This window comes from Phodopus roborovskii, unplaced genomic scaffold (genome assembly GCF_943737965.1).
Source record: "Phodopus roborovskii unplaced genomic scaffold, PHOROB, whole genome shotgun sequence".
NCBI lineage: Eukaryota > Metazoa > Chordata > Mammalia > Rodentia > Cricetidae > Phodopus > Phodopus roborovskii.
Window position 1 is genome coordinate 43,854,002 of NW_026126407.1, and position 13,017 is coordinate 43,867,018.

At 42.2% G+C, this 13,017-nt stretch overlaps 1 protein-coding gene across 1 annotated transcript in view; it reads left to right on the plus strand.

The window, feature by feature from the left end:
* The window catches only part of Dock2 (dedicator of cytokinesis 2), a 391,208-nt gene that overhangs the window by 121,321 nt on the left and 256,870 nt on the right, over positions 1-13,017 (plus strand). Inside the window, exons 24-25 of the mRNA XM_051180962.1 lie at positions 1,759-1,829; positions 3,689-3,795. Coding sequence (XP_051036919.1) covers positions 1,759-1,829; positions 3,689-3,795 — 178 coding nt within the window. The remainder of the gene's footprint in view (positions 1-1,758; positions 1,830-3,688; positions 3,796-13,017) is intronic.

Sequence of the window (13,017 nt, forward strand, 5' to 3'; positions counted from 1 at the left end):
AACCCCTGTAGGGCTGTGATTAAGAAGATAATATATTTACAGTGTTCAGCACAGTATTTGCCCCATTATAAATTCTCAGGGAAAATTCAGTCATTATTTAAGCAACTCCTTTGTATATATATCTAGAGATAAGATTTTTTTTTAAATCGTATTTTTATTTGTGTGCATGTGAGTGCACATACCTTGACACAAGTGTGGGTGTCAGAGGACAACTTGTGGGAGTCTATTCTTGTCTTCCACTATGTAGATCCAGGGAATGGAACTCAGGTCATCAGGTATGGTAGTGTATCTATCTATTCAACCATTTTTCCCATCCCAAGATATTCTTGAAGAAAATATTCTCCACTATGTTTATTTTACACTGATTGCACAAGGATGATACATATTGGTATCACAGAGAGCACAGAGAAAATAAAATAAAAACACACACTTCCATTAGACCCTTAGTCATTATGTTCCCACCATGTGACTTATGGTTCCTGCTGAAACTGTGGGTTGCCCACTGCTAAGCAAACTGTATTCCTTCCAGGGGATGGGGAGTGCCTCATACCTCTGGATAAAGAGAGGAAAAGAAAATCCGTCTTACTGTTTAGTTTTCTTAGCCCAGCCGTGGGGACAAAGCATACTATTATTGACATGTGCACTGCCTTCTGTCCACTATAGTGACCACAGAGAGAAAATATAAATCACTCAATTCAAATCACCCTAGCCACCAGCAAATGAATTCAGCATAACCTCTTATAAGAAAGGTATCCATTATTAAGCACCACAAATATGCTCTGCTTTGATGTCTCACATATATACAGAAATTGAGAGAGTAAAGATGTTTTTGTCCAAAGCCACATGACTAACAAGATGTGGAATCAGAATCCAACCACAGAGCCAAGGTGCTTCCAACATTTTATTCACATGCTACTGCCCTTTTGAAGGTACAGTTGTGATTTCCCTGGTCAAGTGCATGTGTGTTCATGTGTAGGTGCTTGTGTCAGAGCACTTGTGGAGGTCAGGAGTTGTCAATCGGTGGCTTCCTCTTTCATTCTTTGCCTTAATTTTGTGACAGGGTTCATTCCAGTTAACTGTAATCGTGAGTTTGACACACTGAGAGTCAGCTGAGACAGGAAGTCTTAATTGAGGAATTGCCCAGATCAGATTCTCTGTGGGTAGTTTTGATTGTTGACTGATATAGGAGAGTCCAGCCCCCCTGTAGACGGAACCATTCCCTGGGCAGGTGCTTCTGGACTATGAAAGAAAGCCAGCTAATCCTGAGTCTGTGGGTGAGTCAACAAGCATCATCTGTCCATGGTTTCAGGTTCAAGTTCCTGCTTGACTTTCAATGATACACTGTAACTAGTAAGGATAACAAACACTTTAAGTAATTTTTGATTAGTGTTTTATCATTAGAACAGAGTGTCTCAATGAAAGTAAGAGCTTACTGGTGGTCTAGACAGTGAGATTCTGGCATCTCCTTGTCTCCAGGTTCTCAGAACTAGGGCATTTTGTGCTGCCTTGCCTGGCTTTTCCATATGTGTTGGGGACCTGAACTCCACTCCTTATATTTGTAGCTAAGCCATCTTCCCTGCCTGTGATTTCTCTTGTGTACACAAAGAAGCCCATACCCCCTGCAGCCTTGAGTGATTACAGAAGTGTCTGGGATACAGGGTCATTCTCAGATCTGCGTCATGTCACAGAGTGTCTACCTCAACAGCACAGAGATGTTGGATATGGGAATCACTCATGTTTATTTCATGTTCCACCCAGGTGGCGGCTTTGAAATACATCCCGTCTGTCCTTCAGGATGTGGAAACAGTCTTTGATGCAAAGTTGCTCAGGTGAGAGCTTGTGATGTTCTCTCCCCAGCTCTGCAGTCACACTAGGGATTGAAGTAAAAGCAGGGCCCTCCTGGGGGATTTGGTACAAGCTCTCAGTTTCAGGTCTGGGAGGGGACACAGTGGGAGACTTGCTCAGGGGTCTTAGGGTGAGTTTTTGGTTTCATTATGCCAGGTTTCGATGATAACCGGTATGTAATGAAAGCATCATCCTTCTCTGAAGATATAGAATGTGACCTGAACACGCAGGTTTGTTAAAGACAGAACACTGCACAGCACATGGGCCTATGGGTTGCTTGTCTGAAGTCCCCAACATTTGGTAAATCCCATAGCTGCAAATGGGAAAGAGACCATGGCGACTGGCTTCATTCTGCTCTCTCCTCTCTCTCTCCTTTTCAGCTCCATCCATGTCATGGGTAGACAAATGATTTTAATGAGATTACGCTGTGGCAATGGGACATCTGAGTCTGACCTCTTACTTTTTCTTAAATCCACTGAAATTCCCAGATAGCATACCAGATGACACAAATGACACAAAACACTTTTGACATGGAAACATGCTCAGATTTAGAAGCATTCCTGTGTGTCCTTCCTGCAGTTTGCTACCATTAGTGTAACGAATGATTGGAATTGAGAAGTTACACACAGGTGCTGGGTTTTGAACTGCATTCAAGCCCTGGCTGGACAGCACCAATAGGTTTTGATTTTTGTTGCTGTTTGTTTGCTTGTTTTTAAAATCATCTTTTCCTTTTCCCTTTCTATACAGTGCAGCTCCTCAGTCTTTAGGCCTCAAGTGTTAATCTATCTGGGGAAAACTACCTCTGCCTATTAGAAATAAATTAAATTCCTCCCACTCCCTACATCCTTCTTGCACCCCTTACCATTATTGTTTGAAACTCTACACGCATTGTAGCTATTGGCATTTTTACTGACTTATTTGTTTTGTGTCATATATTGACCTTAGTTAGAATATGTCATGCCAATAGTCACCAAGTCTAGCTATTGCCACTACACACTATATAAATGTCTACTTGGGGGTGAATGACTACAAAGAGCTGATAGGAAGTATATTTCATGGAGAGGGACTGTTAAATCTCTAGTGAGAAAAGAGCTCTCTCCTTTCCGAAGTCCTGCATCGGTTCCAACCCCACAACTTTGTCATAGCCTTCTGAAAAATACTAAGAACCCCCTTTTGAACTTGAGATTTGCTATAAAGGATTACCAGGTGTAAGGCATTTTTAAAATAAGATGCTTTAGTCATGCAGCTTAGTAGCTAGTAGGTTAAAGTGCCATTCATAAAAAGGATACAGTGGAAAAGTCAGAACCTGGTTTTCAGTGATTGTTTTGTTGTTGCCTTACCGGCATGCATGACCTTGGGAAAGTTAGCTGACCTTTCTAACCTTAGTTTGCCATGCTTATCAGCCTGATGTAGCATTCTCCCCAGTAATCTCAGCACTCAGGCAGAATAGAAGGATCATGGGTTCAAAACCAGTTGTCTCAACTTTCCTCCCCCAAGTAATAAATAGGTAACATAAAAATCAGGATACTTTTCCCTAATATCATAGTGTTAGAAGGCTTGTGACATGGGTTGAATGTATGTGTAAAGCACACAGTACATTCTTGGGGTTATTGATGTTATTTTCACATCAGTTTGGGTGCTATGACTATTCAATGTTAACATCAGCATGTTCACTGAAGGTTCACTGCGCACCTGGTGCTCTGCCAGGGCCTGGAAGTGCAAGCAAGGTACAGTGATGCCTACTCTGGTCCTAGAGCACTAACTGCCCAAGTGGGAGCCTCAATGCCATGAGGCTGGTGGCGTGGTTCTAACCTCTGCCAACTCCTATTTTTCTTGTCTTCAGCCAGCTCCTGTATGAGTTCTACACCTGTATCCCTCCTGTGAAGTTGCAGAAGCAGAAGGTTCAGTCAATGAATGAGATTGTGCAGAGCAACCTCTTCAAAAAGCAAGGTGATCAGGGGCCTCCTGCTGCATGGGTCCTCTCTGGAAAGCTGGGGCTAGAGAGCAAACCTATCAGGCATTATAGCGTCTCTTTTCTGGCAGGGTTCTTCCTCCACAGCTGTAAAACCAAAACCAAAACCAAACAAACAAAAAAATGGTGAACAGTTTAGATATTAGACTGCATTGATTTTAAGAAAGCTTAAACTTCATTGCTCATTTTTTTCTTGAGACAATTTAATGAGTTGAGAAGTTTGGCATTATCTGCTGAGTGCCAGTTTTCCCTGTATCATCTGTTACTGCTGTCTTTTGCTTGGAGGGAGGTGGGCAAAGTTTCTTTAAATAGAAAGAACCTTTAGCTGAGCAGTTCTCCAGATCTCAAGTGTGTCAGAATAAACTGGAGAGCTTGTTGAAATGCAAATTTCTGGGCCCATCTCAGTGAGTCTGATTAAGTAGGAATTAGCAGCATTTTTGAGCTTTTAGAACAAGTACAAATTATTCTTGAATAGGTAATGCATCTACGTGATCAAATGTGAGGCATGAAAGGTGCCACATGAAAAGGCGCTTCAGACTCTGGACAGTCCCTTCTTGGAGGGTTACTATAGCTTCCAGCTCTTGTGTTTGTTCCTTGGATGTAGAATGGAATCCTTTTGTACACACACCCTCTCTCTCCCCTTTATTCTATCAACTGTCCTTTGCTCTTTTTGTTTAGTGATAATTTGGGGAGATGGAGGAATGAGATATTTGAGCACAGTTGTTGTCAGTGACTCTGTTCTGCCATGTTATCTAATAGTCACTGTGAAGGGGCCATGGCTTCTTTGGTTTGCAGTCTGTGACACAGGTGGTCCAAAGCTCCTTCCAGGGATGACAGTGTGAGGGTTAGATGCTCACATTCCTCCTCACATCTTTTCCAGCAAATTTGCAGTTTTGGATCACACTAAACCAGTCATGCATTTTGTTTCACATAAATGCTTTGTCTATCCAGAAATCCTGGATTTCTTCTTTCTTCATTCTTTCTTTCATGAAGAAAAGCAACAACAAAATAAAACAGCATTGCTCCCTGTGCCCTAAGACCAGCCCTTTCTGGTTTTAAATTCCTCTGTCCACGTGATGTCAAATCTAAAAGCAGAACCAAACTGTGAAAGAGACAAGAGGCCTTAGACTACAGAGGATCAGCTGTTACCCACCTGGAATTTATTCAAGGAGCAAAGCTTGAATATTTACGCAAATTACCTCATCATCACAGAAATATTCAGGAACCGCTCCGCTGTAAAGATGAATTCCTCCCCAATGTCTGGTTAACATGGTACATGCACAATTGCTATCTGAATCATCTGCCTGAAGTTAAGGAATGATTAGAAGAAAACATGGTCATGTGTGCTGCTTCCTAACATTTAGACAGATGTATGACTTATGTAGTAAAGGGAGATGGTGTCTCATAGTTATGTTTAACATGTCGCTGGCTTTTCCAAGGGAGACTCCAGTGCTTTGAAAAGTTCCAATTCCATATCCAAATGCCTTGGTTGTCCTTGAAGGTTCTGAGATATGTCTAACTCTTCCTGTCCTAGCAGACCTCAGCAGAACTTTGGAGGGTGCCATTATGGAGAGAGTTTGAGACATGGCAAGGACAACACTCACTGCACATAGATGGCTCTGCACAGGCCGTAGAAAGTAGGCTACTTGGCTTTTCTGTCCTGCTTAGAATTTCCATCACTGTCTGGGGCCTAGCTTAGCACAGAGGACAGATGGAGTGCTAGTAAGGCCCTAAACTTGGTATATGGCATCAATTGCAGCAGTCTTGTGAAAGGAGGCTAATTCCTTTATGGGAGCTCCATCTCCTGATCCAGGAGGGGGTTCCTAAGGGTTCACAGAATCACAAGGCAACCTAGATATCTCCTGTACACCTATCCTGCTGTGCGTATGAGGTCTAAATTCCGTAAAAGTTCTCTCATTAATGCCAACGAACAGAAACATAGCCCTGGAGTTGATCACAGTTGAAAAAGAGATACAAAAGACTTTCCTTCAAAACCAGTATCCTATGGGGGATCCATTTTCCAGAGTATGCAAAGAATGGTTACTTAGCTCACAAATGAAAACAGTGAGCTCTTACACTAAGCTTCTGGCAATGCCTCTCCCAGGATGTATCAGCTAGGTGAACCACATTAACAAAAGAAGCCAGGAGGGAAGCTTTGCCTCCTAAGGTTCTCATGTTCTCAAGTTCAAAATGAATCAAGTCTGAATTCACAGGGATATCCTGCGGTCCATTGCTCTTCTGTGAGCATCTCTTCTTTCAACACCTAAATAAGGTGAGTTTTGTTCTTTGCCATTTGAGCTGTAATGAAATCCCTGTCATTCACCCTGTGGAGTGTCCTACGCCTCGGGAATGTGATTTTCTTTGAGCTTCATTCATTTAACTGCCAGATGTGCAAAATTGCCTGGAGTATTGTCAGTGGTATCAACTTGTACCTGCTGTCTGGAACATTTGTATCCCTGCCAAGCAGAGGAGGTGGAAGACTTCAAAACCCATTGTTGAGCTTTTGACACATCATTTTATTGGCTCCTATGGAAAACTGATAGAATGTTGGGTGGACAGTGCCAGTTCATAGGTCACACTTAGACCACAGTTTTCATCCTGGCTCATTCACTTAACAGCTGTGTGACCAAGGGTTGTTTTCTTAACCTCTCTGGTCCTCAGTAAGCTTATCTATAAATTGGGAATAATAAAAATAATGCCTGTCTCAAAACTCGATCTTGTAAGGTTCTGACATGGTCAAGGCATTTAAAGGACTCAGTGCAAGGTCAGACTGAGCAGGGTTAGAGTTGTGTGTATTTTTCCTTCTGGCATTATCCCAACTTATTCTCTGACTTTCAGATTTCTTGAAATAAGGATGTCTCTTTGCACTTGATACTTACCAAGACTCCTGTGACTAGAAGCCCTTGACCTGTATGTCCTCTCCATTCTGGATTTGGATGTCTTTTCTCCATTAAAAAACATTTTCCTAAAGGTCTGTATGCTGTGCACAGAGAAGACCAGGATTTGATCAGGCACAGCATTTGAGGTTCTCCTCCTTTCTTGCCTCACATCATGAAGCCACATAGTTTGGGATGCTTGGCAGCCATCCTTTCTGATGGTTTACTACATAGGACCCTGCCCCTTTAAAAACACACATCAATTACATAACACAAGAGGCTTCACTGTGATATTTTCATACCTGAATGTAACAGAATTGGATCATACTTAGATCTTCCACTGCCGTCTCTTGTCCCCCAAGTTATCCTTAAACTACCCACATAAGACCCTGTCCACATTGTTTTGTGGAGAATGAATGAATCTCCTTTAGCCTTGATTTACTCAACCCATGTCCTTGAGAAACTCACTTAATTTTTATGGACTTATTCTCCTCATCATTAAAGCAGGACTGCTCTCCCGGGTTCTACTGAACTGTTATATAGACTAGGTAGTATCATATGGGTTATTACCCTGGGTGTGTGAAGGGAGGAGTCCTGTAGCTATGGCCACTGTGCTTGGCTGTCCCTGTTAGTGCTTTACTCCAGCAGGAGAACCCACGGTACTAATCTTCATTTTCTTCTATACAAGCTCAAACATGCCTGAGGGTATGAGGGGAGAAGTGGTCAGATCCACCTGGACTGCTTGCAAGTGTCTGTGGGAAAGCCAGCCATCTGCCCCCATGGAGTGGCTCTGACAGAGCAGAACCAACCTCTCCGGCATGCTATCATTCTGTCTGAGGCCAATCTATGTTCCATCTGGTCAGTGTAAGGATTTTGAGTATCCATGATGCTAACTTCTCCAAAACAAAGGAGAGAGAAGCAGGCAGCATATGGGTTAGGAGCTGCAAGCTCTTCTTCCTTCTAGCTTCAATCTTTGGGTCTTCTCACTGAGAACCTCTGGGAAAGGCAGAATGGAGCACACAAGACATCTGGTTGTCCATTGAGTCCCATCCCTGCCCTTTGCCAAGTGTCTACAGTTGCCATGTTCTCAAATGACAATGCACACTGGCAAGGTGAGTGTTGGGGGAAGATGCAAGAACATCTGTGCCCAATACCATAGGCATTTCTAATCATCACACCTCTATAGCTTTGGCAGGGCAGAAGGGTCTCTAGGCATTTAAAACCTTCTTTCTGCTGTTAGAAGTACCTCTGCCTCCAGTTTCATGTCTGAAAAATGTGACTGTGAATATCACTGAGAATAAGGGACTTTGGTCTAGAATATCCTTGTCTCTGGGTCCTGGCTGAATGGCTTACTTGCTGTATTGCTTTGAATTGAATGAGCAGCTTCTCTGAGCTTCTTTATCAACAAAACTGTGCGCGCGCGCGCACACACACACACACACACACACACACACACACACACACACACACACCAAGATAGGCTATTTTCTTTTTAAAAAGTATCTACTGTGTCTGTTGTATGGTTGTAATAATCTAGCATAATAGCCGTGCTAACAACATTCTGTCACAGCAAGTGAACATCAGCTATGCAGGCTGAAGAGATAACTCACCACCACCTATATCTCCAGTTCCAGGGAGCTCAATGCCCTCTGGCTTCTACAGGTGCCTGGGCATGCACACATGGTGCACAAAAACCCATTCAGGTACACACACATTTAAAAAATCTGTGTTTTAAAAGTCAGCTATGCATCAGGTACTGCTTAGAACAGGAATATGTGTCATATTCTTGTACTTTGACTTATGTATTGTCATCCTTGACTTACATTTAGGATAATTGGAGCCTAGAAAGTTGAGGCATTTTTCTGACAATGAGACCCAAGGATATACAATCTATGATGTTTTAGGGTTTTGAGCAATGTGGTTCTAGAGTAATGAGTTTCCCCTCAAATCTCAGTGGGCTGAACACTGTGAAGTTGTATCTCTTTGATGAAGGTCATAGGCCTTCAGTCCTCATGAAAGTTAAATCAGTTGGTACCTGATGCATCATAGCAGGAAGATGACAGAAGGACAAAGTAGAGTGACAAAGATCCATCTTAGCCTATAGTGACACCTATCCATTCCACCCAGTGGGCTGGCTAAAGCCACATTGCCTACCTCGTTGGAGGGAACCATGGATGGGGAGGGCACTCAAGGAGTTGGCCACTGGCTCCTGCTGCTATTAACTTTTAGAACTGCTTTCAGAACACAAATCATTTAAAAATCAAAATCTATCTTTTCCTTCTGTACCATGTTTTTTGCTACAAGTGCTTCCTTTTCCACTTGAAATTGTGTTTCACCAATCCCACTGAAGGAGTTTGGTCTCTTTCACTGTTCCCTGCCCACCCGTGTTCCAAGTGCTGGGTGTCACACTCTGATAGATGTGGGTGGGGAGCTTACAGAGGTGTGAGCCTGCAGCTCATCTGCAACAGTCAGTCTGAGTAGCATGCTGGCGTCAGGCTTAGGCCAAGAGGAAAGTGTGTGCGTGTGTGTGTGTGTGTTTGAGAAAGAGAGTGTGTGTGTGTTTCCCCTAGTCATATGATATTGACATTAAGGATAGTCTGATTCCTTATGCAGGCTTCCTTTCCCATCTGCCTACAACCCCTACAATACTTGCATACTTCTGCTCATTGTGTACTGCCTGGAGATCTCCAGTCTTCCTATTCCCTCCTGTCATGGCAGGCACACTCAACATCCAGTATCTAGCAAGTGCCCTTAATGGCTTGTGTAATTCAGTTTGGTGCTCTTCAACATGTTTTCCTATCCCTGCTGTAGGTCAGGTATAGGACTGTACTGAGGGGACAACTATCACAACAATGCACATCATATCCCCATGCCCCATCTGCATAGAAGATGAAACCACTTGCTTTAGCTTCTGTGGTTTTCATCTTCCTTGGGTGTTTTCTTTACTTTATAAAATTACAATTAGAGATGCTTTATGGCTCTACATTTAGCAGAGTGGTTCATTCCCATCTCTCCCAAATGACATCTGAGCCTGTGTCACTGATACTTGATTAGGAACAAGATGAAAGACCGCCTTTGGCATTTCCTTTAAAAATTATTCAAAACACCCCACACACCTGGGGGTTTTACTAAAGAAGGGATTTTATATACACATGTCTGTGGCTTTGGGTCTCCAAGCCAGATGAAACAGCAGCTTGACTGTTCCCTCTATCTTGTCCTCTTCCTTAGTTCTTTCCCTGGGGCTACACAAGTGGACCAGAATTGTGGGGAGGTGTGACAGTAGAAAGTTTAATATGTTCAAAAGTGCATCATGGATTCACAAAGAGAGCAAAACAAGGTGTTTGGTCTCTGAGGGAGATTTCACACACTTTAGATACATACAGCCTTGTCTAAATAGTGGCACCTTGAACATACACCAGATATGCAAGTTCAAAAATTCAACAGAAGGATTTGGGGGCGTGCGTGATTGTACATGATGTCAGCCGTCACAGGGATCCTGATAGAGGGAATAGGACCCTATGCAGGGTGAATCGCAGCTCCAGGAACCTGAGAGGGGAGGGAAGATCAGAGAGGAGGGAGCAGTTCCTGCTAAGCAGAGCTTGCCTTGTGGCACTCAGCCTCCCCCTCCCCTTTAGCCTTCCTCATGAAACTCTATGCAGATGAAATGAAGTCCTGAAGTAGAATGTCTCTTTATGTGTACTGTCTGCTTAGGAGCTGGTAATACCAGCTCTTGAATGCCTGCTCTTGGAGCTTGCAGAAAAACACACCATGGTCAATGGCTAGTATACCTAAACAAACAAGCAAAAAACAGAACAAAAACAAAACAAAACAAAAAAAACGAGTACCTCACTCTCATGCCAAACCAAAAGAGTAGTGGATTTTAATTGCCTCAAGGTCTGCCTTTATTGATCTCCATTGCTGTGACCTGCACAGCTTAGAGATTGACCTAACTGGGGCAATGTGGGATGAAGAAAGGACAGACACACAAAAACATGTACAGATAAGCTGGGATTTATTGCCGTGCACTCTGATAGAGACTCAGTAGCAGTGCAGAAACTCGTTGTGTTTACTGTATACATCTGAATTGGGAGGTGGGTTTATTGTACAGAGCTTATGGAGGAGGGCAGGTTGGCTAATTTTGGTAGTGGTCACTGTAGGTGAGCAGCCTCAGGTTGTAAGTTTTGGTGCACATTTTCTGCATACACTGTCAACATCTGCAGATGGACCAGGGGAGGGTGCTGGCAATTTCCTTGAGCCTGACCCAGAGAAAACATTGTCTTTCCTATGTGTCTGAGGCACTGGATCCTGGATGTGGCCATGCTCATGTCAACAATTTATAAGTTACTCAGAAATGCACTCGCTCCACATACTACCCACCCATCCACCCCCTACTCCCAGCAAAAACTAGAAAGTTAGCAGTTGCTTATCTAAAATCACAGCCCCCTTTTCCTAGTGAGCAGCCAGATCTTGAATCCATCCATCATCTTGTTGCTTTCTAAATGCAATTGTACTGAGTCTGTATCTATTACCAGTGCTTTAGTTTTTTGAACTTTTGAACTATTGGTAATTGGGAAACTTTTCCATTTAATAACTTTTCTAAGATCCATCAATTTCATAGGCTGCTGAAGTTCATTGTTTTGATGACTGGGAAGATTTGCAGTATGGAGAAATCAATTTATTCACTCATGCATCCCTTTTAAGCCTTGAGCTTTAAACATTTGTTGCCAATTTTTCTCTTGTTAGCTCTTCTGATGTAGATAGTCTCACTCAACTGTTTTGTAAATACTGAAGAATTTCTTTGGTGGTTATAATTACTTGAAGACTCTCTTGGTCTTAGGGGATCTGAATATTTCGTTTTAGCAGATGATGTCAAACTATTTGCCAAAGGTGGCTGCATCAATGTGTGTTCTCATCAGCATACCCAGGAGGTATCCCATGGATCCGTATACTCTTCTGCACCTAGTACCAGCCCATTTCTTAGTTTTTGCCAATACAATGGCCCTAAAATATGTCTTCATTCTCTCAGTGTACTGCTAGCCATCTTACCTAGTGTTTCTTTGCTACATGTTATTTGAATGCCTATTTACTAATTAGGTTTGTTTTCTTATTGGGTTAATTGTTGTACTATTAGTTAGTTGTCTGTTGCAATGACCAAACAAGAAACAACTTGTGGTGACATATTATTTATGATTTATTAAAACTTGTCTCAGGCTACAGAAAGCAAAGCTAGCCACGAGCCAAATACCACCGCAATAGTGATACACATCTTTAACCCCAGCAGTCATACTAGTTAGCCATAGAGCCAGGCAGTGGTGGCACACATCTTTAATCCCAGGATTTGAGAGGTATAAAAGGAAAAGGCAGCAGTCTAGGATTGCAGTCTGAGGATTCATGGAGCTAGCTGTATCACCCTTTCAGTTTGAGGTAGAGGTAAGAGCTAGTGTCTGGCTGCTTTGCTTTTCTGCTCTCAGTTTGAAGCTTGAACCCCGATGTCTTTCTCTGAGTTTTTTTTTTTTTTTTTTTTTTTTTTTTTATCATTTATGTAACAACTTAAGTGAGGAGGATCTTATTCTGGCTTACAATTTTGGTGGTTACCATCCATCATATTGGGGAAGGTATGGGGGCAGAAGGGTGAGGAGTTAGAGAGACAGTCAGGAGGCAGGGAGTGAGGCAAAACCATAGAAACCTAGTGATCCACGTCATCCAGCAAAGCCCTACCTCAAAGTATCTACCATCTTCCAAAACAGGACCACCAACTGGGGATCAAGAGTTTAAACACATGAACCTATGGAGGAGGATATCCCATACAAAGCTTAACATTTATATTTTTTTATTAATCCTGGTATGTTTTATATATTTCTCACACTCTTATTTTGCTGACTTAAAATATCCTATTTCTAATGATTCTCTTCATTTTAAGGTACAGATTTGGAAAAAGAAATTAATATTCATCAATTATTTTAATAATTAAATCTCTTTATTTCATGTTTCAGAATTTTTTTCTCAATCACACAGTTCCTAGCCAATCTGTGAGTTTATATATATATATATATATATATATATATATATATATATATGCATATATACATATATATAGTTTGTTTGTTTGTTTGTTTTTTGCTTGTACATCCATGTTTCCTAGTTTTTCCTTTTGGGTAGACTCTCCTTTTCCGTGTTGAAGTAACTTTGTTTTGGGCCATTGTTCTAGTTGGAGACTGAGAGCAGGGTTGCCCACAGCCTGAACTAATCTCTTGTCCACAGTATTCTAATTTCCCAGGTCTTTGGCACTATGATTGGTTGAACAGCAAAGGGTCAGAAAGATCA